The 26,714-nt window shown below is 45.2% G+C and overlaps 1 protein-coding gene across 1 annotated transcript in view; it reads right to left on the bottom strand.

The window, feature by feature from the left end:
• Positions 1 to 26,437, bottom strand: part of sbf2 (SET binding factor 2) — a 51,479-nt gene extending 25,042 nt beyond the window's left edge. Inside the window, exons 1-14 of the mRNA XM_056608072.1 lie at positions 26,420 to 26,437; positions 25,415 to 25,492; positions 24,995 to 25,108; positions 22,610 to 22,738; positions 22,229 to 22,327; positions 21,344 to 21,548; positions 20,399 to 20,508; positions 18,389 to 18,538; positions 11,206 to 11,274; positions 5,782 to 5,949; positions 5,246 to 5,538; positions 2,737 to 2,909; positions 2,254 to 2,327; positions 430 to 625 (exon numbers count right to left, since the gene is read on the bottom strand). Coding sequence (XP_056464047.1) covers positions 430 to 625; positions 2,254 to 2,327; positions 2,737 to 2,909; positions 5,246 to 5,538; positions 5,782 to 5,949; positions 11,206 to 11,274; positions 18,389 to 18,538; positions 20,399 to 20,508; positions 21,344 to 21,548; positions 22,229 to 22,327; positions 22,610 to 22,738; positions 24,995 to 25,108; positions 25,415 to 25,492; positions 26,420 to 26,437 — 1,876 coding nt within the window. The remainder of the gene's footprint in view (positions 1 to 429; positions 626 to 2,253; positions 2,328 to 2,736; positions 2,910 to 5,245; positions 5,539 to 5,781; positions 5,950 to 11,205; positions 11,275 to 18,388; positions 18,539 to 20,398; positions 20,509 to 21,343; positions 21,549 to 22,228; positions 22,328 to 22,609; positions 22,739 to 24,994; positions 25,109 to 25,414; positions 25,493 to 26,419) is intronic.
• Between the last annotated feature and the right edge of the window lie 277 nt (positions 26,438 to 26,714).

Genomic DNA, 26,714 nt, shown 5'->3' with positions numbered 1-26,714 from the left:
ACACACACACACACACACACGCACAGAATACTTCACTGATGTTCACATAGGACAAGTCATTCTTGTAATAAACATGAGCAGATGTAAACCTCGCTAGGACACGTTGTTCGGTTATAAAAGAGAGCCGCACCACCAGATATGGCGTTGGACAATAATTGCAGACATAGACACACACACAACCTCACACACATCCCTCTCTACTGACAGCACAGATTCTACACCACCAGATCTGCCATTGAGTGCAGACACGACCTCCGTTAATTGGACTGAACTTTACCCACCACGTGCCGTGAACCTGATGCACATCCACATTCTTTACACCTAACATAGAAATGATGGGACATGGTTTGGACAAGGTTGTGTGCTGGTGGTCCCCCGGGACCACCGTGACCCAGGACGGCGCCAACCTCCCTATGGAATAGTAATTACCTAGTGGGTCGTGCGGCGTTCCTTTGAAGATGACGCGGTAGTTGGTGAGAAAGAGGGCGCCCTCTGCTGGCAGGATGTGCGGACCTCCCAGGAGGCCCCCCGTGGCCTCCTCCCTGCCGTCGGGGTCGAGGACCACCCGCAGCCCCTCCGACACCAGCTCCTCCCCGGGGAGCAGCGTGGGCCGCAGGATCTTAGGCTGGGGGGGGGAGAGTGGGGGGGGGGGGGGGGAGAGACTCCTTAACAAGATGGACTGCAGCGCCTCAGCCACACTTTGTTGGGTTAGAGGGATGAACACATGTGTTAAAGAGGTCGTCATCACACCAATAAAACACATTTCCCCCCCCCCCCCCTTTCTCGTTTTTTTTTTAAACACAAATAAACAGGAGAGGCGGAGACCCAAAAAAACGAAAACAAAACGCACAACAACATAGTGCCTCAAGCACATTCAGCCTGGAGGGCTTAAGACCCCCCCAGATGATGATGTTTAAAACAAAGGCGTTACGATGTAGAAGTGCAGCACAGAGCTTGTGAGGACACTGAGCATCACATGCATGTTATTAAGTGTAGTCCGTGTTAAAAACACGCATCACAGAGATCCCAGGAATTGTTCTCTTTACGTACAAACAGTTATTTTGGCCGGTTTCACAAACTTATTAAGGGGCCAAGCTTGAGTAAAAAAGAGACACTTTCCTCATTAGTGTTCATCATTTCTCATTCATTGGGCCTTTGTGACATCTGTTGGGAAGAGCCTAATGTTTTGACCAGGGGTCAACTCATAAGAAACACAGCTGGTCCAATTTTAGCCTCTGACTCAGAGTGGCATGGGTCGGGTAAAGTGTTTATCAAGGATAGCTAAAGATAACCATTGCGTCAAAAAGACGTCTCATCGTTCAATATTTAAGACACGGATCAGATCACCTTACAAAAATGTACCTCCTTTGCACTTTGTTCCTAAACCCTCGCAACCTCCACACAGCTTCACGGACTGTTGCTTCTGCACCGTCTCACTTCCAGACCGTTCGAATAATATTGTTACGTTTCGACACCGATCTTGAAAACGATAAAGATGTACTTTGCCGTGTCTGATTAATCTTATATGGCAAGACTGCTGGCGACAAATCAGGAAAGGAAAGCAACAACCAAACAGAACATCAGACAGTGGGCGGTTCAAATTAGCCATCGATCAAACTGCCATCACTCACCATCACCTGTTTATTCAAACTCTCAAGGCCTTTAACGGCAAACCCATTTAGCGTTCTGCTTGTAACCATCATTACAAGAAAGAACTTGTGTAGGGCTCTGAAAAGCTGGGAGAAACACAGTCATGTCTGGCTAGACAGCCGACTCCCATGGCAAAGTTGGCTTGCTGGTTGGGTGGGTGGGTGCACATAGAGCTGGCAGGCGTAAAGGAGCGCACGGACCAAAACACCATCTGGCTCAATATGAATGTGTGGTCATAATAACAATCTCAATTGTGAGTGGTATACACACTGATAAACACACAGTACATCAGCCAGCATACCAGACAAAACCTGCCATGCGAATTAGCAAAAAAAACAAACAAATAAATAAAATAAACAGAATTAGGTTTTATGACAACTGTTTAAGGTAAATACCTTCGATAGGACAATGGCTGAGCTGGCCAAGATGCTTTAAACCTGATTTTAGCATACAGATTCAAGTCATTGATAAAGCAAATCGACTTTATACATGAAGTCATGCTATTGTCTGCCATACTACACATGGATAACCATCAAGTTGTGAATGAAAAAGAGGTGCAGGTGCTTGTGTTTGGAAACAATGCATTGTGGATCTGGCCCTTACCTTTGGAATGGGAGGCAGCCTCCGGCTCTCTCTGTGCACCGTCTCCAGAACCTCGATCTGCATCGCTACCAGGCCTGTGGGGTCAGAGATAAGCAGTTGCTTTTACCCACCATGCACCATGCATGTCCGCGTCCAGCCACGACCCACTGGCAACCAGCAGGCAAACGTGCGTCACGCACATCCACACCAACATTCAACTCCGTCAGACAGACACATATACACATTGCGTGTGTAGCGCATGCACAAACGTCTGGAGAAACGCCTGCTTCCCCAACGCCAGCCCATATTTACAACCTCAAGGCCAGTTAGCAGGTCAAGTCCTTTTAAACAGCTTAGAGGTCTCAGTGGCCTAAAGCCTTTGCTTAGAATACACTCGCTCAGGGTTCACACAGCGTCCAGGGGAGGCGGTGCTGGGCGACCAGGGGAGGGAATTAGGTCAGGGGAGCGGGCACAGCGGCCTGACATCAAAGGAGGGGAGTTTACCTGGGATCATGTTGTGCAGACTCTTGATGTGCTCCTGGGTCACGCCGCTCTCCGTGCACACCTTGTCGATGAAGCGGACGATGAAGCGCACCACAGAGTTGGCCGCGTCGCTGCTCTCAGAGTCCTCGTAGCCGCTCTCCGTGTCGAAGCTCTCCGCCACGCTGCCCGCCATGCTGGGAAAAACGAAACGACCACACCGTCACCTCAACGCTTCAGGATGCTGGGGATCGTGAACGTCTACTTTTAGAATGAACCGGTACGGTTAGAATGAGTGGTTGAAACTTCACAAGCGCAGTGTCCTTTAAGAGGATAATACTATTTGGCAGTGGCAGCCATCACTTTATCATTGCATCACTTGAATTGAAAAGATGTTTCATAATGTTGGCGTTACAGGACAAAACACATAGATCCACCGGCTCTTTCATCCCAGGGATAGACTTTTAAGTATTTGGGATGAGTACCTTCGGAATATCTGGGAAAGGGGGTTGAGCTATCTTTTAATTAAGATGGTTTTATGCAGTGGATGGGTTCATCATTAAAAAACATAATTTCAAAGGGATAATATATGAAAAGGTGCGTGGGTAAATGTTCAGGGTTGCCGTCTGGGATAACAGTTGAAAAACAAGTACTGTCCTGGACACATCCGTTCCATCAGAAAAGGAACAACATGCTTACATAATGTTATTTTCTCAATATTTTTTGGAACAAGAACATGGAAGAAGCAAGTGAAACCTTAGGCTAAGAAAGCTGCAGCCAATCATTAGAAACAGATAATGGCTTATGCAACACACTGGTTGGCCCCAGTTGTTTTTACTTAACGTACAGCACTAAAAAAATTCCATTGAAATTTATCACAGAAAAAGTGTTTAAAAAGGAAAACGAAATGAATCCTATGAAGACACCCTGTGGGTTTTGATCTTGCAAAAGCCAAAGCTCTGCTCTGAGAAAATGCAACCGGCGGATGAGGGTCGGATGAGGGAACCGTATGTTGCATTTGGCTAGAGCAGAGAGTACTGTACACTGCAAGTAATGAAGCCACCCACACACATATCGCTACCTAGCTGATGAATGGGGAAACTCTCCAATATGGAGAAATCTCAATCTTCCTCCAGATAACGGTGTGATGGTTCTGCCTCAGAAATATTCCATTGCAGCCGGTTCTGTTGCTATTCTCTATATTTGACCTCATTTTCAAGCGATTGGCCCATTTCTTACAAACACACAGATCTTTTAACTTAACTGACAAGCGATGTGCTGATGATCAGAAAATTCAAAATCCCCACATTCAGAGGCAGGCACAGTGTGCACCGGAAAAAGATATTCTCTCATCTTATTTCACTCACTAATGGTTGACGGAAGGCTATGGCATTATTAACTAATAACATTTGAATCGGATCTGAACAATATACCCAAATTGAGCCCTACGGTGTGAATGAAGCGTCTCCAGTACTGACCTTTGGTATATATTTATTTATGTCCAGTACTGACCTGTTGATCACTATGCGTGTGAAATACTAACCTGTTGGCCACTATGTGACTCTCATACTGACCTTTTTGTCACTACATGTTTCCAGTCCTGACCTGTTGGTCATTATTCGTGCCCAGTACAGCCCTATTGGTCACTATGTATATTCATTACTCACCTGTTGGTCACTATATGTGTCTCCCAGTACTGACCTGATGGTCACTCTGTGTCTCCCAGTACTGACCTGATGGTCACTCTGTGTCTCCCAGTACTGACCTGATGGTCACTATGTGTCTCCCAGTACTGACCTGTTGGTCACTCTGTGTCTCCCAGTACTGACCTGTTGGCCACTCTGTGTCTCCCAGTACTGACCTGTTGGCCACTCTGTGTCTCCCAGTACTGACCTGTTGGCCACTCTGTGTCTCCCAGTACTGACCTGTTGGCCACTATGTGTCTCCCAGTACTGACCTGTTGGTCACTATGTGTCTCCCAGTACTGACCTGTTGGTCACTATGTGTCTCCCAGTACTGACCTGTTGGTCACTATGTGTCTCCCAGTACTGATCAGTTGGTCACTATGTGTCTCCCAGTACTGACCTGTTGGTCACTATGTTTCTCCCAGTACTGACCTGTTGGTCACTATGTGTCTCCCAGTACTGACCTGTTGGTCACTATGTGTCTCCCAGTACTGACCTGTTGGTCACTATGTGTCTCCCAGTACTGACCTGTTGGCCACTCTGTGTCTCCCAGTACTGACCTGTTGGCCACTCTGTGTCTCCCAGTACTGACCTGTTGGCCACTATGTGTCTCCCAGTAATGACCTGTTGGTCACTATGTGTCTCCCAGTACTGACCTGTTGGTCACTATGTGTCACCCAGTACTGATCAGTTGGTCACTATGTGTCTCCCAGTACTGACCTGTTGGTCACTATGTTTCTCCCAGTACTGACCTGTTGGTCACTATGTGTCTCCCAGTACTGACCTGTTGGTCACTATGTGTCTCCCAGTACTGACCTGTTGGCCACTATGTGTCTCCCAGTACTGACCTGTTGGTCACTATGCTGTTGCTGCCGCTCTCCCAGTCGGTGGCGGGGTGGTTGCGCAGCAGCTTGTTCTTGCTGGTGTCCAGAGGCACCAGCAGGTAGACCATGAGGCTGGCGTAGTGGATGGCCCAGCCGAACACAGTGCTCTCCTCGTTCTTCACCAGCTCCTGCTGCTTCTGCTTGCTGAGGCAGGGCCAGGCGCGCAGCTGCTCCGCGGCCAGGTCCATGGCTGTGTGCTCCTCGGCCCGGCCTAACCCTGCCGCTGCCTGGGCTTCTGGTGCCAGGGGAGCCGCGTCCTGGAGCCAGACACAGGATTTTGCTTGTTGTTTTTAAACGGCGTTGAAATCAGAGCATGGTTCAATACATTTGGAGAAAATGAAAGTGGAGGCGTGGTATGTGTGGTGGATGCCGTGGCGCTCCGTTGTTGACACCACGACCTCGACACGTGTGAAATGCGAGAACCTATTCTAATGGTTGGTTTATAGCGTGATCAAAGTAGGAGCACAGACACAGGTAATATAAAGCCATCGGTGACTGACCTTCAGTCTGGCAGTGATGCCTACTTTCTCCTCCGCACTGCTGAGATACAGGGAACGGATCTTGTTCTGGACCTCGCTGTAGAAGGTAGCCTCCCAGAACTGCTGGTTTGTCCAGATGGGATGATCCTGGACACATGTGTAGGCGTACTGCTTCACCCCGGCTAGTTTCTGCAGAGAGACGCACAAGCGCAGGACAATAAGTTAGGACACACGCATACAAACTTAAAAAAAATTAAAGAATTGTGATCATTTTCTATGCGATACCCATGAAGACAACTTTGACTGATTTGTGATGTGACATTCTGCTTTGTCATTGCATGAAGAGCAGATCACCCGGCTGCATCCCAAAATAACACCTTTTGGGAACGTGCTGTGATTCCCAATAAGGTGTTTCTGCTGTTGTTGCACCCAACCTACAAGGGCTAGACTTACCACCAGTGTGCCAACACAATGTAAGAATGATTATGTGTGAGAGCTGCTGCATCCATAAACACCCTCTCCCAACCCAAACATCACCACAGACCGGCTGCATTGTCAAGACATGTGCCTTTATTTAGTAAGGTTAGGGATCTTTTATTAGTTAAACTTCTGGTTTATTACCCCTGGGTCAACTCTGCAGTGGTTTTCAGTATCGTTTTGTGTTTTCCCCTTAAATGGACCGAAATGGTGTGGCTACTGCCAGGGTTAGAGAGACAACCTAAAAACAACTCTAGTCCCACTTCTAGTACCAAGCAGGTACTAGAATGAATATAAATATAACATATATATATATATTTACGAAATTCCTTGTTTTTACCATGTTTACGATGAATTTTGAACAATGGTTCAACGGGAATGTAGAGTTGAAATACATTTATATATATAATATTCTTTTGTACTTTTTTACAGTTGTTTTTTGATGCTAGGTGATATGGAAAATGGTCTTACCACAACGATCATAGACAAATCATCATCACCATCATTTTGCTTTCTTGAATTCTGCGAAACTGTTCTTATCGATTTAGGAAAGTGTGAGAAACTGTGGATGCCTTTGCAGGTACAAAAGGATATACTCGGAGGGGAAATCAACATAGGAGGCACCCAGGAGAGGATGTGAATAGATCCTCCAAAATTCCTGGTGCTTTCGGGAGTACATCGAGGATGCCCTGACAATATAACAATCACTATTTCTGTTTGGAATGTCAAGAACGCCATAAGACAATTCCAAAAGGCTTGGCTGGAGCTGCCCCTGTGAGTCTCCACCTCTGCAGGCCTATTCACTCCTATCCGTTCCACAATAATTATGCTTCCTAGCGTTCTGCCGAATTGAGCTCATTTGACCTTCGTTTCTGATGATATCTAGTGATACTACATCATTGGGGAGGGGGATAAGGAATGTAGCTCCCCGTCTCTCATTGGCAAATTATTGGTCTCACTATCATCAGTGTACAACGTCGATTTTAGAATGCTATCACCACTAACACATGAAAGAGACGGACTAAAGACAGATTGTTCAAAATGAAACCTATTCACATACGGCCCTTGTGGCCGTAATGCTTTCAAGACAGCGTGCCGTTTGGCTTCGGAATCTATTGTAAAAATGTTGGCCTTTTTCAATTAAAAGGATTATAAAGCCTAACCCTTAAATATACAGTACAAACCCTTTAGGATGTGACAAAAAAAATGTAGGCCTGAATAAGCAAATAACATAAGCGGGGAGGCCTTAACCTATTAGTGGTGGAATACCTCTCTGTTACAGAATCCTGCTGCAGCTGGTGTGCGTGTGTGTGGGTGCACATTGACGAATCCTCATCTTTCTTTATTTTTTTCTTTCCCAAAATATTTCGACCTTGTCTTGTCAGATGTGTATCGGTCAACGTGACCGTGGTCATCAACTCTCCCCCCCCCCCCCCCCCCACCCGGCTTCCATGATAAATAAATAGACCCTGGCGTGAACAACAGACATGAAAAGGGCGGACGATGGATGAGGAGGATAATCACTTGGGAGGGAAATATGGATAGAAGCAGAAAAGGGACGACGTAAGGACAGAGGAAAGAGCACTGAAAGGGGTATTGAGGGTAGGGGGTGTCCATCGATGCAAAAGATCCCAAATGAATGGGTGACCTGCTCAGAGTGAGTCAAGGGACATTGGAAGAAAACGACCAAAGATGTGGACAAAGAGTCAATGTGTTGAACTGGTTCCGAGGGACGGCTAGAGTTGACCGGAGGCCTTGTAATTAACGACACACTTCTGAGCGAGAGATGTTTAAAGGTAGCCTTATGGTCCTCGTAAACATGTAGCGTGATTCAGGTTGACTGGGGGGGGGGGGGGACCACATCTGAGGTTGTGTGAGCACGTGTCCAAAATAAACAACAGGTCAGTCTGTTGATTCGCTACATAGCTTTGAAGCCTGTTTCGCATTGAAGAGTGCCATATAGCCATATAGAGTCTCTCGGTTCAGTGAATGCTTATCTCGGTTTACAAAACAGAAATTTACTCGAGGTGAAATACCCTCTTGGAATGCAGAAATTTGAACGTGAGGACGATCCTGTTTTTTTGGGCCAGTATCTTCTTTCATGGCTTTCAACCTTTTCTACCTTTTCTAGGGGCAACATATTTGTATCCTGAAACCATGAAAACGTCTCGATGCAAACAATACATTCTGCCATAATCAGGACCGTTAAACAAACATGAATCTGAACCGTGTTGGATGACGGAGTGTATACAAGACCATTATGGCATCCATAGGCCATTATTCTCCAAATGCACAATGTGCGGCTAGCATAAATGTTCTGCGGAACCGAGTAAACATTGAGAGGGAAGAATCTTGGACGTCTGCGTAGGCCCTCAGGGGTCAGGTGGTTCGAGGCGGTTCTTCGGGGATGTGAAACAGTTTGACAGGGCACCCTCCTCAAAATCCTTCCCCGCGTAAACTTTGGCCAAAAGAATGTTAACACTCAAGAGTGTCCTGCTGTATAAATCATTCCAAATTATGTTTGGACGATTGACTTGCTGTTGCATCCAATTTCTGTCTCTCTTCTCTCTTTCCCCCTGCCCCCCCCCCCCCCCAAACTCTCTCTCTCACACACACACACACACACAATGAGCCAGACAGCGAGGCAGGGAATTTGAATTTTGTGGATGATTCAAATATTTTTGACATTAGGGACTGCCCCAACAGTGACTCAGACATCACTAACACCTGTTCTTCAGCTGATAATGGTCTGCCATGGCTACGTGACAAATGCCAGGACCGCCATCAGAAGATTGGAGAATCTTTGAATATAATAGCCTTTTAAAAAGCCACTGATTGAACAGAGGTCATGATGGAATTTGCCTACAGCAAAAGTCATCCGAGGAGAAGTTGTTAGCGTGCTGGCGTTGATTCCTCATTGGACGGTCACCTAATTTGACTAAACCAAATAAGCTTTTCTTCGTTGTCTGAATCTCTCCGTCATGTCTAAAAAACTGTTTCAGGTTCGAGAGAACTATTCAGTGGAATCGGGTAGGGACTTGATATGTGCAGCACCATGTGGGTCAGAAACAGCAGCCCATTAATGTGCACATATGGTTCAAAGTGGAAACCAAACACAGCCTGTGACTCACCAGCACCAGGCTGCTGTGCAGGAAGGGAGCTTTGTGGGTCCCGGTGTAGACATGCTCTGGGGATACGGGACATTATTGCTGAAAGCATGCACATAGCATTTGCCAAACTCCAGTCAGGAATAACAAACGTTGATAAGGCACCTTATCAACGTCTCTCGATGACTCCCATCGCTGTGAACTACAACTGACACTGATCTAAACGCTTGGATGCAAATGATCAAAGAGTTAAGCATGTGATTCAGATGGCCACACAGGCTAATCTGTATGATCCTTTTATCAAGGGAAATTAACCTGCAAGGGGGTCTTTTACCCTCTGATGTATAAGACCAAAGAGTCAATAATCTTTCAAGCCACATAACCTCTTAAAGACCCCATCTACGAGTCCCGTTGCAAAGCCCCTTAAGAACGAGCATTTACAGTCATTGATCACCATCTTCTCCATTCCAAAAAGCAGTACGTCACCTGAATCCTATACACCAAGGACACTAATCACAAGACTCGATCCACAACAAACATGATCGCTACACGTCATGAGTATGTGAGCTCAGGTCTACATATTACAGCCCAGCTCAGTGATCATCTGTTGGCACTGTTCCTTCCAGGTCCCAGGGCCCACGCCCTGTTTTGTCTGTCACCATGGTGACGATGGATCTGTTGTGTGGAGAGATACTGGCAGCGAAGCAAAGCAATTTATTTCATATGAACACATGAACGCAAACACACCCTCACAGTACGTCTGATCGGATCGGTTAGCTCTCTCCGTATGGCAGGCTGAGGCGATCAGGGCAGAACAGGGATGATTAACCTCAACCTCTTCCCACCACAGGAACACTGGCCTCTGAGAGACCTGCTGCAGATTAACCAGCAACACAGCATTAAGCGCTAATGTCACACCGTCATGTCCCAGCACACTGAGGGGGCACGAATGAGAGCTGATGTTCTACAAGCTCTGACTACACCCAAGGCATCGTTCAGTACTGGTTGTGGGGCTTTGACTTCATCCAGCACTTCCGTGATCAATCTATCACATTTTTGCCTGGCTCCTATCCAAGTGTCGAGGTGTCCTTGTCGAGCAAGACGCATAATCCTGACTGCTCCGTACGAGCTGGCTGCGGCCTTGCATAGTTGACAATGGCGTCGATGTAAGAATGTGTGCATAAAGGGGTGAATGTGAGGCCCTAATTTGCAAGCACTTTGAGTGGCCACAGGTCTGAATAGCGCTATGTAAATGCAGTCCGTTTGCCTTTAATTTAGTCTGAAACTAAACAAAAGTGCAAGCTCATTTTTTTGTTACTCTGGCCTGGCTCTCCTTCTGTTCTGACACATTTCCAGCAGGTCTACCCTGGGTTGGGTCAATCACAGATGTTGTGTGATTGACCTGGAACAGTCTTCTGAGTCTGAGAACTGGCCAGTCCATTGACCAGTTTAAAACGCTACTAAAGACTCACTATTATGCATTGGTCTTTAACACTAATTAACCTTTTTTGTTTTGCTTTGTTGTTGTTGTTGTTTTTGCTGTTGTTGTGTATCTTGGACCCATTTGTTGTCTTGCATTGGACAGCACTCTGGTCAACTATTGTTGTTTTTAAATGTGCTATATAAATAAAGGCTGTGCAGAGAAGTGCCCTGTTGTGCGTTAAGGCATTTCCATACACAACCAGGATGGCTTATGTCTTGTTGCTCTGATTGGTTGCAGGTCTATCCAATTGTGCCCACGGATACGTCCCCCTGAAAGTCAGAATTGACCCAATACACATTTCTAAATTGGTCTGGCGATGTCAGGCGGCCATTTTTGTGTAGAAAGGCTTACCGGACGGGTGTTGAATGTGTGACTCACCCGGTGGAATTCGGTGCTGAGGGGAAGAAGGGCGGCCGCCACGGTGAACTCCTCTGAGCTGGAACAGTCCTGCGGGGGTCAGACCACCAGGGAGGGGAGGTGAGTATGATAGAGCTGAACCTGAGGGCCGCAACTCCTTACAGCGTCAACGCACATGAGTGAATTCCGGTTCTTATTTGTGCACCAAAAAAAAGGAATGTAATCCAATTGATTTCACATAGCAAAGCACACTGAGCATGAATACAGCAGAGCCTTATATAGGACTCTGGTATACAGTCTTACGGGATATTTTTTCAAACGCATTCTTTTGTGTCTTTCCCGGGGGCCCTTGCAAAGGTCAGGGGTTAGAAAACAATAACTAAAACATTAGACTAGGGACGTGTTCTTAATTGTAGCTGGTTTTGATATCTACAGTAAATAAGGGTCTCACTGAGGGGTCTTTCTTTCTATTAATCTTGGCTATACAAACATCCTGTTTCCAGACAAAAACACGTTATCATTTTGTAATGTCAGGGCCTGGCTCTGCAGGGGTTCAACTAACGACTTGCTCCTTTTTCGGCAATTATTTGCCTCTACATACCATATTTTGTATCCATATGCTTTCAATAGACAATCCTTCCTCCTTGCCTCAATACAAATGTCACCATGCCTTCCATTTATTGTTATATAAAAAAAAATCCATTGCATATTAAATAAGAATGCCATACAAAGTCGTATTTCAGACAATCATTGATAATACAATCCTCCTGGCTCAGAGGATCACCATTGTCGCTGGGTCGCTTGGTCACTTTGAGATGAAAATGTAAGTTGTTCAAAACTTATTTCTCAGGCAGACCACGGTAAAATGGAGAACAGGCAAAGAAAAGTTGAGGACCTGAATTGGATCAAGAAGTAATTCATAAACAGGAAATTGGTCTTCATCTCTCATAAGCTTCACTAGGATTTATTTGCTGAAGTACAAAAAAACAAGAATGCAGCAAGAAACTTGATTTACGTAAAAAAAAAAGCACTGATCTTGATCTGAGGCTGCAAATTACATCCTCCAGAGGGACAACATGAATCAAATTGATACTCTATTCTGCTTTCCCCATCAACCTTGCTGACTGACAAATTAACATGCATGCAACACAAATCAAACACTTTCTCTCTCCTTTTACTTCACACAAACACATGCAAACATGCATCTATGTGCAAGAACACACATACACACAGACACACACACACACACACAAAAATCCCTCAAGATCATTATACAATATGCGCCATCTTTCCACCCAAGAAATGTTTACGAGGAAACGGAGTATCATGAGTCTCTAATTTCGGCGGGATGGACAGCAGATAGTGCAGCGGTCGGAATTCTGTGCTTTCCAAAGTGGTCAGTAGACCCTGCCGCCCCCACCCCCCGCCCTCAACCTCCCCCCCGCGTGGCTTCCTCGAAAAACCCAGGAATGTATGGAGGGGAAGCAAATGCAAAACACACGTTCCTTAGCCTCACATGAAAGGCTTGCACCCCCATGGACCGGGTTTCCACCACACCACTCTTTGTGTTCCTCTTCTCTTATGCACGACTCTGTCGCTCATTATTTTGGTTGCGGTGAACGCACAACCCGAGAAGGGAGCGGCGACAACGCTCTTGTTTACAGCCGGCTTGGCGGCACTCCAGTTCACCTAAGTTTGTGGTGGGCCAAGTAATGACAGAGGGAAGAACATAGGACTAGTAGTGGAGGTGCGCACTTCAGAAAGTTTATGGTTATTTAGCAAAGAGCATACCTCCCTCAAAGTTGTGTTCTGTTTACTGGGGCTCTACACTGCGGACTGTCAACACGTAAACAAACGAATACCTTGATTACATTATTTTTCAATGAACAGGTATCTTAGAAAGATATGTGAATGTCTCTATATATAAAAAGGGCCAAGAAACGTTGGCTTCTATACCTTTAATAAAGAAAGCATGATTCCAGCTGACGTGCTTGCAACCAGATGTATAAGACTACGAAATTGACTTGCCTGCAAGTCGTTTGAAGTTAAGTGTGAAGCCTAAACACTACATCTTAATTCACACTGAGGTCCCCGCCTTCGTGAAGATCCACGTTGGGACTAAGAGACAGTATGCAGGTCTTTGGAGACATGCCTGAATTTACACCTCAACGTCAACGTGTACACAAGGGGGCAGTGTAGCGTTTCCAACAAAAAAAAAAGCGACATATCGACTTCGCTCCATTGAGATATGTTGAAAAATAAATGTATCCATGTGATGAAGATGTTTCAAAATCGTCAAAATGTGCCCTGAAAAATCGTTGCATAGGTCGATAAGAGAATTGCAACCAACTGAACGAACTTTCGACTGGTGCATAATTTTTTCGGAAACAATGCAAAACGTTAGGCATTGAATCCTCCTCGACCAATCAGCGATTACTTGCCTCGAACATCTGTAGTGTAGGGCAACACGGTGCCAAGGTCCGGGAGGACTGCATGTATTCGCATTTGTCTAGGTCATTGACCGGCAAAAGGGATGTGTACATTCACTGAGTGGCGACGTGTACGTTCATAAGTGCACGACTGAGATACACTCAGCGGCTCACAGAGGTGACAGAGGTGACGGTGGACGTGTGGCGGGGTGCAAAGAGGAAGTCATGTGGTGACTCAAGTCTCTCTCGTCCAGTTCGGTCACTTCATTGTTTGGTAAATATGATGACTAACAGTGGTGCTCACGGAAGGACGTGCATTACAGCAAGCACAACAAGTGTGCAAATGTGACCAGATGGAGCAGAGAGCAAAAACAGACCCTTCCTGTCCCTCTGTTTTTCGTGGAAAGTCTTTAAATCGGCAAGCAGTGGCTCAGGCGAAGGCTTCTGAGGAAGCCATGGTGGAATGGTGAATATGAGGCCATTATGCCATTAAACCTTGTTAATCACCATTGGGAAAACCAATAAAATCACATTCCTATTAGGGCCTAGTGTTCAATAACACACACACACACACACACACACACACACACACACACACACACACACACACACACACACACACACACACACACACACACACACACACACACACACACACACACACACACACAAAACAGCAGAAAATACAATTAAACGTAAGTGGGGAGTTGTTTTACACTGGAAGAAGCTAGATAGGGAAGTGTTGTTTTAAGTCTTTAAATGAACACTTCCCGCATGAGCCAGATGACCCAGCAACGCTATCAAATAAAACTAAAATAATCAGCATACAATGAGAGGTCCAGGTTAAATTTAAGGTGCATACACCATTGTAGAACACTGGACTTTTTAAAGAGTCCAGAGTCCTTTTTAAAATCTGCCTTTAAGCTCTGGGGACTGGATGCGAGATTGAGACTCGGGTTGGCACCGCAACACATCAACTCTGAGCATACAGTCACATAACACACATAACTGCACACATCTGACTGCAGTAAAATGTGTCCACTTGCACTTTGTTCAACAGCCGCACAGAGGGGACGGTTGATCATTTAACCATGTCCCTTAGAGATCCCCTGCTTCAGTCAACACTCGTACTAACTGCTAATCGGGAGGGGGGGGCGACGGGGGGACGGGGGGGGTCCACAGCCAAGTGCGCGTACAACACAGAGGGCCCATAATCCTATCTGACAGGAAATGGTTGGAATGCCAGGATACATCCCCAGCAGGGCTTATTCCCCCACATGGCTTGCGCAACCCGTACTTCCATAATGGCAACAGCTGGATTATCGACCGGTAAGCAGCACATGCAAACATACACAGATGCGCAGGGGTACATTTAGACAAACACGGTTGCGCGCACATGTGTCCGTGCGCGCCCATGTGTCCGTGCGCGCGCATGTGTACTTGCGCGAGCATGTGCACGTGCGAGCGCATAGGCGCATCCGCTTGTGTACGCACGCTCACACAGACATCCATTCCACACACAAATTTTTACCCTTAAGGTCATTAGTGTAAATGATTCATGGGAGGAAGGAATAGCAGAGAAATCTGGAACTGCTGTGGAAAACTAATGCAGGACTTTTAAAACGCTTTAAAGATTTGGCTTACAGGAAAGAAAAATCTATCACGATCGAATTCACGCTCACATGCATCACCTGCTTCAAATCTTCCCACCTTTGACCCATTGTACCGACAAAGTACTTTTCAATCGCATACTTCTTCTGTTGGCTCACTCCCCTGCAGACCGTTGAGAGGTTGAATCTGATCACTAACAGACGCAGATCTCTGACTAACGCTTAGCCCCCCAACTTGACCTCTAGACAATGGTGTCTTAAGGTACGAAACAGACGGACACTGCTGAGGCCCTCACTGATGCATCATGCTGCTGTCGGGCAATCATGTATACAGCAACAATTTAACAGTCCTCGTCATGTTTCCTCTTGTGCAAGTCATGTAAAGATCGCTTACTCACAAGTACTTAGGGTGTCTAGGCATATCACTCAAAGTCACACCTATACAATAATAACAGTGATAGTGGTGAGCTGATCTTGGGGAACTAGACTTTGCTGTGCAATGCAGGTTGCAGCTAGCATTTGTCATGCTAGTTGAATTACTGGCAAAGCATTAAGTTGGACAAATAAGAGGAGCCAATCAGAAATTAGTGGATTTCATTCAATAGAGAAAATATTTTTTTTATACCAGAGCGACGCTTGGTATGCCTGAGCTCATCTTTTGCCCGACTACGGAGCATCTCTGTGATTTAAATACATTTGTTTTGGTTTTGGTTTATTGTGCAAGCATATAGTAACACTTATTTATATAGTGCCAACGCAAGCAAACCATAGCACTGTATAACTACAATAACGTGTGGAATGTTAAGTGACTCGGAATGAGGATTAAGGAGTTTACCCCCTGGTGCGGTTTCTCCAAACAACACACAAGGTAGAGGACTAATGGCCTTCTCTCCAGATGTACTGGGGACCTGTTTAAAATGGCTGCTTCCAAATACACAATCCGCTCCATGCACGCATGACAATAAGAATACCAGTGCAACTTTGGATTATACCCTCGCTGTTTGTTTTCCAGGGTGATTAGCTGTGACGGCTAACATCGTAAGCATCTCACATTTATCAACACATGGCATTCACCAAGGGAATTAGTATTCATGCCGCAAGGTCACTTAAAAATAAGAAAAAAAGGCTGTTTTCAACATCCGGCGCTGGGATCTTTCTTTCATTTTTGTATCGTCCCACTCATCTGTTTCTAAAACAGCTTGGAGCCATAAGGATCTCATTTGGAAGAGTACAACCATACAATACTGACACGCTCTCTGTTTGGCTATCAGATAGCATGCACCACAATAGGCAATCTCAATGGAATGCACCCCTGCATCGTTCCAAGAGCCTTCCCTAAGAGAGCGAGGCCCATGCGAAAGAGACAAAAGCACAAACACAACGGAATGAGCAATAAGCTTCTTGTCACGCCGACTATTCAACATCTGCGCGCCACAAGTGGACTACCGTGATGGCTGCACACCACGTCTTCCCTCCTTCTGGAACACAATGAAACCGTGGACGGAAGGACCCATGCGCAGCTCCACCACGTGTATACCACGTTGTGGTGCACGATCGGTAGTGCCATTTGTGCCCGGGAATCAACGTTCTGTTTCTCTGGGCAGATGAGTCTGGCATGAAAGCCTCTTTCGATAGATAGGTACAATCCCAATGAATTTTCAGTTCATGATCAAGCGAGGAGCGTCGCAGTACGCAGAATTTCCAAAACAATGGCGGCCCCGGAGGAAAGTGTCGCAATTTACGGAACAATTGGAACTTCTTATATGGAATGAATAACACCGTCTGAAGGTTTACATACATATGCACGGAAGGATTATCTCAGAGGATATGTTTTTGCTTGTTCGACTATTATCCGGATTCGGCAGAAAAGGGAAGAGAGCAAGAATGTCCCTTAGTAATCTAATCTGATTGGCTGGAGTTTTTTAGTGCCCATGTGTAAATAATTTGCAGCAATGGAACAAATGCTGCACAGCCAGGGCCAGACGGATATTCATTGAAAAACACAAACTTCAATATTTGAAAGGGCTACTGAGAATCTTGTGTCTTCATGGGAAAAGAACGGCAAGATTAATTGAACAGCTCAGTTTGTTTCAATTTAATTTTTGCGAAATATCAGCCGATATTTTTTTCATCGACGTTGGACCGGGCTGCCTCACGGCTGCGTTTGTAGCAGGAAGGGACCGGAAGTGACACATCACATGGTCTCCTGGGTCTCAGCACTGGGCAGATGGTGGGATTAATTGGTCTTACTGGCCTATATTATTTGCCAGAGGAATGTCAGGCATCCAGAGGAACTGTGTAAAACCTATGCTCTGTGATCCCCGAAAAAAAACTCTGGCTAGAGGTGATGCACAGCAATAAAACCCAATAGGTACTACTCAAGACCTGTTGAAGCTGGCTGGAGCTGGCTGAAGCCGGGAAGAACTTTTAAGGACAGAAAAAACGAAATAATTAGCAAACCCCCTAGCATCCAATGAATGACCAAAAACAAAAACAAAAAATAATTTGTCACACATGGACATAACAGAGCTTTTGCTGGGCCACAGTCCACAGAATCACAGCTTGTGTGTTTTAGGCACCTAGGGTGACATAGATGGAAAGGGAATGGGAAAAGTTGTTCGTACAGGCCTCTTTCTGACACCTCGTGTGTGTAAATCACAAGAAGTTATGGGTCATAAAGTGCAGATTTATCCGGACGAGGCCAGTTACGATGGGTAACAAGATTTTGAATTGTTGCTTTTTGAAAACCCGAGAGGTTCAAGAAAAGGTCCAAATTATTATAATTTTTTTTAACGTACTTACCCTCTGGGATTCTGTTTGCAAATTTGTCTGATTTACACTTTTTTCCTTTTGTCTTGCTCATTATATAATACGTTCTAGTCTGCATTTTCCTTACCTTTTCAAAGATTATACATTATTTCTCGATTATTAGGATCTTTTGATTCTTTACCTATTCATTTGTATCAGTGATAAACTTGTATGAGCCCCATTTGTATTGTCCCATCCCTATTGTTCCCTATTTTGTAACAAATTCTGTTCGCAAACATTAAAACCAAATCTAAAACCAACCCATTTTTACTAACATTATATTCAACACACATTTTTATTGTCATTTGCTTCTTGTCTTGTGTCAGTATGCAACTGAAGGAGGGCCCGTGAACCCACCTGGAGAGCACAGTTCATCATGCGGATGATGTAGTCAAACTGCTGGTGATCCAGAATGGCCCGGTTCTGCCGCACGTGGAGACAGAGCTCCTCGGTCAGACACTGGCGCGCTGCCTTGCCTTTCAGGGCCCTCAGCGCAGCTGGCAGGCTCTGTTGAGAAAGATAGAGAGAGCCAAGAGCAGTGTGGGAAAGGTGGCATTTCTTATTAAGCAACATCCAGCTCCTCTGGACAAGGAAGAGCTTGGATAATAAATAGCTCGCAAAAAAGTAAGCGAAGTAGCCTGACCAGCACAATTTTCCCCAATAGACTATCGGCTAAATATTTATAACACAATGAATAACGATATATTGTTTTTGAACCGCATCTCGCTAAAATGATTAAGCCTTATGAATTGTGAGGAATGACGTCACTATACGTGTGGATCGCACAGGTACTGATATTCATTTAGTTAGTATTTGTAATCCACCCTCCAATCAAAGTGCAACTGGTAACACATCTTTGAGGTATTGTTTAAAAAAACCGATGTACTGGTTTGTGTAACACCATGTCACACTTCCTCATAACAACGATTAAGATTTTTGAGTCCCTTTGACAAACAAAGCATTTTGCCAACACGCAAGAACCTGTCTTTATAATAGTATGGAACAAAGATTACAAGATAAAACAGATTAAACAGGCATGACAGGCTATTTTCAAAGCAAAACAGGCCTCACAGCGAGAGAGCAAGTGTTGTATCTGACACAACATTAACCTCCAAACTGGGTGCTTTCCAACACGAGTGTAGTCTTTTAAACAGAGGCCGTTAACACCATAAGGTGCCAAACCAAGGTCTGGGTGATCAAACATCGTTACCCTCTCTCCTGGCTTCGCTAAGACATCTGCTACCAATATAATTTGTCGAAATCACTTCATTGCTGATTCTGAGCATTTTGCGTGAAAAGAGCATTTTGCGTGAAAGCGCCTGCCACAAATGTAAATAATAGCAAAGCCAGGAGAGACGACTACCACGGTTTGGTCACAATACCTGTCCTTTACCCTGCAGAATGACAATCACACAATTCACCTTTTGATGACAAAATAAATATTGTCAATATACATCTTATTTAGTTACTGGTTTGGGGATCAGAGACTCATGGTTCAATCTACATGAAATGACCCGATTCATTCCATGCTTTGCCTCTACCCCATCTTTACATCCCTATCGCAATAGTAGGAGAAAATAATTCGCCTGCAACACTAAAAACTGTTCTCAAGAGGAAAGTCATCTATCATCGGGTCTGCATTTAACTCAATTAAATAGCCTGAATAAGCCTTTGCTCCTAGGACAATGCTGAATAGGGATTCCCGCTGCTTCGTCACGTCCGTAATATGGTAGCCCACTAAAAAAACACACACAAACACCTGCAGCCTGTAAGCCTCTGCTAGGGGCTTACGGGGACACACGGCGCCAGGGTTAACGGGCCCTTGTACGGGGCCCTCGTACGGGGCCACTCTGGATGGGAGCCGCTCCATCTGGTCCCCGCTGCACGCCTAATGCTTTTCCCATTGACCACATGAAAGGTGACGGTTTACAGGCTCACGGGGGGCTACGAGAGGACACAGCCTGCGTTTCTTGAAAAAGCACCGGGATGCGTGGTTGAATTATTGAACCGCTATATTACGCAAGAGGGATGCATAAAAGTTAAACACAATAAAAACTGGGAGACTGGCCTGGTTCGGACATATTGGCCGCATTCATCGCGGTAGCGTTTAACTACGTTCCAACACAGCCTCGCATGACCCATAAACATTTTGGCGTAGATAATTTTTTTTTTTTTTTTAAAAAGCGAGATAGGATAAGTGAGTGTTTCATGACATAATCTTTGACGCCATGCTGCCAGAGGGCCAGATGGGAGATAAAGCCGAGGAGAGATGCCCCCTTGGGAGGGGGGGGTCTCTGGGCGGCTATCTAGAAGGACGGCACCGGTGTCACCCTGAGGGAAGCGGTGCTGAGAGACGCTGTGCATTACCTTCTCCGTCTCCAGGTTGTTGTTGTCGAAGACGAAGGAGATGCAGCTCCTCACCACCTCCAGCCTGCGAGCACTGTTGAACACCGAGCAGCTCTTGCCCATGATGGAGACTGGACAGAACAGGGCTCGGCGTCAGGCGACAATAACAGATGTGCTTGTGCAAGTCTTTTTTTAACTCTGAAATGTTGTTGCCAGCTAGTAAATAACTTTGGAGACAATTAAACAAATGAAGTGAAGGGCTGCATTCTGTTTAACCATTTTTGGATGTGGACTGGAATGTGAGGTTGTTCAAATACGCAAGATTTAAGCTTGTAAATCACTGTTTGGACATTCAGCAAACGCTGACAAGACGGTCACGATGGTTTGATCAACCCAGACCGCTATTGCCCTTTAAAAGGTTGAGCATTGGTACCGAGCCCGGGAGTTGGCAGAGGATGTTTTCGTGGCCTTGAATGACCTATTCCATGTTATTTCGTGCCAAGATAATTAGTTTTAGGTAATTTAGTCAAACGTTTCAGGAATCGAAACGATGATGCCACTTCCATGCCCAGCGTGGGATTGCATACCAGCTTTTGGCAGCGAAAAGTAATAATTCAACCGTAAGGTAATTATGAGGGTATTACTTTGATTGCTTTGAAAGAGTGCATAGGATGGTGAGATGAAAACTGAAAACTTGTTGCCAAAAGCAGGTGTGCAATCCCACCCTGGGCATGAGGGTGACATCATTCTGAGCCCTCAAATGTTTTACAAAAATCATCGAGAACTATAAGACAAGTATTTCGGGGCCACAGATAAATATTTCGAGACCAAAAGTTGGTATTTTGTGGCCCAGAAAAAAAATTAGGAGATCGGGAGGATTTGGGGACACATTTGGAACATGGAACACAACAGAACCCTTTGTGGGTTTTCAGTCGGACCACGTTCAATATCCAGCCTCCGACATACCCACGGGGGGTCCGGCTGGCACCACACACTTCTTCTCGGGGCGAGGCACGGTCGGGGTGGCGGCGTGCTTGGCGGCGGCCTCTAGCAGCAGTCCCTCCACCTTGTCGTCCTGCAGAGGGGGGAAGGGCACCTGGTGCACCCGCAAGTGGGAGCCCTCCGAGGGCCGCGGGACTTTCTGGAACGCCATGTGGGGGTTGGGGTTCTCCTACGGAACGACCACAACCAGGCACAAGAGGAGCAGCCCAGGTCAAGTCACGCCCCTTTTTAACGTAAGGCATGTTTTAAATGGAGCGCATCGTAAAGGGGCTTCGCAATAATGATCATCATCATGATTATAGAAATTACTAATATATAGAATGCATTTAAACACTGAAAAGATGCATATATATAGACAGACGATCAACAGTCAGATGTATCATACACATCTGTGGAAATAAAAACAATAAAATAATGAACAGAACGGTATACCAGGATGGAAATTCGAAGAACCAAGATAATAGGGATCAGAAGGGGAGAAAACTTTTTGTCAACCTCAAATGAACGGGAAGTGTGTTCCAGTTTCTAATGGCATCGTTAGAGGCATAGTAGAACATACTAATTTGCCAGATGTACGAGTGCTGGGTGGAATGACTTGGTTGGTTAACTTAACGACCTACAGCCATAAATTCTGACATCAAGTAGACAACACAGTTTGACCACAAATACAGTGACTTGACATGACTTTATTATACCCATGCATGGAAAATTGAGAATCTCACGCCAGCTGAAGCCGGTATGGCCTATTAAGTACAAAATTGGATTGAGCGTGCGCAAGAAAAACGCTTCCAGGTTGTTGAGGAGGTTTTGGTAGAGGGTGCCTGGCTTGGTGTTGGACAGTATGCTTACGTTTTTGTACAGCTGCTCCGAGAGATCCCGCATGTGCTTCTGCAGCTTCACTGGGTCCGCATCCTCTTCCCTGATGCGATCTACGTCAAAGGCCACCAGCTACACACGCATTCATACACACACAAAATTAACAATCAAACAGATTAACAAAATAAATGACTAAATAATACAAAAAAAGGCATATTATATTGTCAAGTAACAAAAAATACGACTCAATTAACCAAGGGTCGATTACGCTCCAAATATATTTGGTCAGTGGAGAAACTTCGAAAATAAAGTTATAACTGCAGACTGGTAACTGAGAAGGTCTCCCATGCTCCAGCTGAATCTGGATGACCATTGATATTGGCCAATGAGTCTTGGGCATCACTGTCTAGGTACCTCATCAAAGAGATCACACGCCCGGTAAGGTGGACCCCTCTCTGAGACGAAGCCAGCGAAGGCCATACCATCCAAGACCTTGGTCAGGAAGTCATTCTCGATCAGGCCTCGCTGACCCAGGAAGGCAGTCTGTACCAGAAGGGGGGCATTAGAAAGGGTTACTCAACAGCGTAGAAACAAAATAGTTGCAATCCTCGGCCCAATCCACTGAAAGAGTGGCGTGCTCCGGTTTCTTTTTTAGGATCAGTATGAACTTGGATCACCTTTTTTTTGTTTGTTTATTTAATCACAGAGAAGATCATTAGCACACACAAATGGAAAATAAATACTGCTTTAAACAAATGTAATTTGCTTCTGCCTAAAATGTTCTGCTTGTGGATGAAAGAGACAACCCCCCCAGCACACATCCTCCCATCCGACCCAAAGAGCGGTATTTGCGTATAATCTGAGCCATGTGGGGTCCTGCGAAGAAGGACATGCAGAGGGGGGGGGGTAACCAAGGGGACTCCACAAACAAGGCATAAACACAAATCTCCAACGGAGGACGCACAAATGTAAACCCAGTAACACTTGATACATCATGTTGCTGCCCGAGCATTTATCCAAGGCTGGAGGGCTCTGTCCGGAGCACACATAAACATAACAAAACAAAAGATAACCTCATGAGGCTGTCATGCATCATATTCAACTACGGTAATCCTTAAAGTGCGCAGCTTAACACATGCACACCAAAGACACTACGCACGCACGCACTTTGAGTTTGTTTAGCGACAATAACGAACCAGTTAGCACTCTGATAACATTTTGATATATTTTTGAAAATCTACTAAATTTTCGTTTCGACGTCATTAGTGTGGTTGCAGACCGAGCCACACTAATTGATTGTCGGCTTATTATCATATTTTTCTTATAGTAGTTCTTCTTTTATCCTCTCCTACGGTGTTAAAGGTATAAAAAACATAGCCCACTCCAAATAATTGCACATATATCAGTACGCAATTGCAGTGCCCCATTCCTAATTTTTTTAAAAAAATAAAAAAATATGGAACGTGAATCTGACAAATAAATTCTAAAATCAACCACTCCCAACCTGAACAGCAGAGAGCTGTCAAATTAAATAGACATATGTAGACCAGTAACGAGGTCTCCAAAAGGTTTTGTCAGCCCCAGGAGGAGCGATAAATTGTCGTCAAACCTTAACGACCACACCCCTCACCCCGTTTTATAAAAAAAATCTGAAACTTGGAATAAGGGCCTTATTTGAAGTGCTGAATCTTTTTTGCATCAAGGACCCAAGAGGTCCGTCGGAATAGATTTGGCTGTACCACGAAAGTTTCAGAAAACTTGAAAAAACCGACCTAAGCCTAAATTACCCCAAATTTATTTTGCATTATTTTGGTTTAGATTTTTAGAAAAAATGGCAAAGTAATGGCAGATTTATGATTACGATTTATGATTATGCAAATCAGCTGCCATCATGCAGCCAATCCCAAGTACTCAACCATACCGAAGAACTCATGGTTGTCAAAGTTGGTATACGTATATAAGCCACCCATGAGGAGGTCTCCAAAAAGTTAAGGACGACAGGAGGTGCTCTAACTCGCAATCAAAACTATCTACCCCATTGTTTGAACAACCAAGTCTGCTTCAAAGCGGCCAAGCAACTGGGCGTGCTCATTTGCTTAGCTAGCATGTCAGAATGCTCACGGAACATTGCACACACAACATCTCTTGCCTCAGGCAAACAAACTTTTTCTTCAGCAAATTCAAATACGGCTTCATGTCTAATATTCTATTGCTTTTTACTTTGAACAACAAAAGAAAGGCTCACTTCCGAGTTTCTGAATGGATAAAGGGGACCTATTATGCTTTTTCGACTTTTATGACCTATAAACGTTATTATAATGATTGATAGTCATGTTTAACCATACAAAGTGTCAAATAATGACGTACATGCATTTCGGCGTATTCCCCCCTGCTGACAGTCTGGGGTGGCTGTGCAGAGCGCTAAACACTCGGGACAACGTTTGCGATTCACTTGTTCACATTTCCGGGAAATCATCTACGTAGAGGCATCTCCTGCCGCGCCCCCCATATGCCTGGTCAAATCTGCCCGCGCGCGCGCTTCAAGGAAGGTAAACAATCACAATGGAGTTGGGCTGGCAGGAGGGGGCGAGGGGGATGGAGAAGGACGAAACCGAGCGTTGACAGAGAATGCTGAAAGCGCCCAGATGAGAGGAAGAGTTTCCCGAAAATCTACATCGTTTTTTTGTATGGTTAAACATGACTATCAACCATTATAACAACGTTTATAAGTCATAAAAGTCGAAAAAGCATAATAGGTCCCCTTTAACAAACGGAAGGAATAAAAACTGCAATCCATACCTTGTGAAAGTGAATGACAGGTTCAGAGTGGATCCGGATGAGCTGCAGGCATGATCTATAACCCTGGAAGAGTTGCGCAAAGAGCCTGAGGAAGACAGCTCTCACCTCCTTATCCTGGAAATAACAGCCACACCGACAAACACACACAGTCATCCACAAGCTATGACACAAACGCTAACTCTGATAAGGGGAATCAACCACAAAGTGAGTCTTTAATAGGATTTACAGTCATGGCTTATTGCCAACAGCACCACCTGCCAGCATTGACAGTACCGCAAATCAAACAGTTGACCAGGGCTCTAGCAAGGCAGAGGCAGCATGCTTGTGTGATTGTGATGGGGAGGACACTGGGGGCTCAGAGTCACCATGGAGACAAGAACCAGTGGAGGTGGAGGGTGTGGGTGATGTGTTGGCACTCACCAATAGTTTGAGGTTGGACAGAGCAGTGCGGGGTGGGGGGAATGCATTGTCTGCTATCTCCAGATCTGGGTGCAATACCTACAGAGAGTCAAAACACACAGTCAAAAAAGATCCATTAGTTAGTGTTTTTTACAAATGATCAGAAGGGAGAAACGTCGGGAGAAAAGTATAAAATATTTTTTGACGACGTGACACTGAAAGAAAATACAGTATGCAATCCATTTGGATCACAAGACCCCATGGTGACGTGTTGTAAGGAGACGTATGCGAAGCACAGATACCCTTACTCACATGCTTGCCACACACTCTTTGCCTTTATATATATTTATGCTAGTGCTGTCAAGCGATTAAAATATTTAATCGCATCAATGTCATAGTTAACTCGCGATTAATCGCAACATTTTTTCTATTCTAATATCCCTTGATTTCGTGCTGCTAGCCTTTTAGTGAGATCAGAGAGTGTTGAGAAGGACAGTAAGAAGAGAGACCCATAGTGAATTCAACCCGGTCCACTTGACATCGGGTAGGTGCATGACAGTGGTAGGCCTACCATTAAACTTCAGTAGCCCAGGCTTTTATTTGTTTCAATCACTGAACTTTCGAACAAAACTCTTGCACAGCAAAGATGGGAAATACAATAACATTTATTATTTAAACCAGTATGAATATTCCTACCGTACGTAGGCCTATACATATTACCACGCTATCGAATAACACCCACACACACACACACACACACACACACACACACACACACACACACACACACACATACACACACACACACACACACACACACACACACACACACACACACACACACACACACACAGTGGCGGAGTGGTAATCGGGAGAGTCGGGAGAATTCCCGGTGAGCCGGTAACGTTTCAGGGCTGTCGGGCTGATAACTGCGGGATAACTATATTGCATTTATAAAAGTTCCTTGCAGCGCCGTCCGGCAGCCTGAGCTGTGCTCCCGCATCCTCTCATTGAGACGCAACAAACTGTCAACGTCGCAACCATGTCGATTTTGTCTAGAGGGGAATAACTGAGTGGCCCCTCCCGAAGAGGTAAAGCCCAGGTGGGCCTTGAACTGCGATTGGTCTGAAAGACGTAACAGCATTGAACTCTCGTGCAGGCTCGAACAGAGTGACACACAAACACACACTTTTAAGGAGTTTTTCATCCGCTCCGTATCCTTGCTTGCCCCAACAAGTTGTGCGGCGTGCTTGTTGTTTTGTTTCCGGTGTTGCTAGATCCGGTATGGTGTTGTAGTTTTTCTAACGTGTCTAGTTATTGC

The sequence above is a fragment of the Gadus chalcogrammus genome, chromosome 14, assembly GCF_026213295.1.
Source record: "Gadus chalcogrammus isolate NIFS_2021 chromosome 14, NIFS_Gcha_1.0, whole genome shotgun sequence".
Classification (NCBI taxonomy): domain Eukaryota; kingdom Metazoa; phylum Chordata; class Actinopteri; order Gadiformes; family Gadidae; genus Gadus; species Gadus chalcogrammus.
Note: the sequence above shows the minus strand (reverse complement) of the source record. Positions and strands in the feature narration are given on the sequence as shown.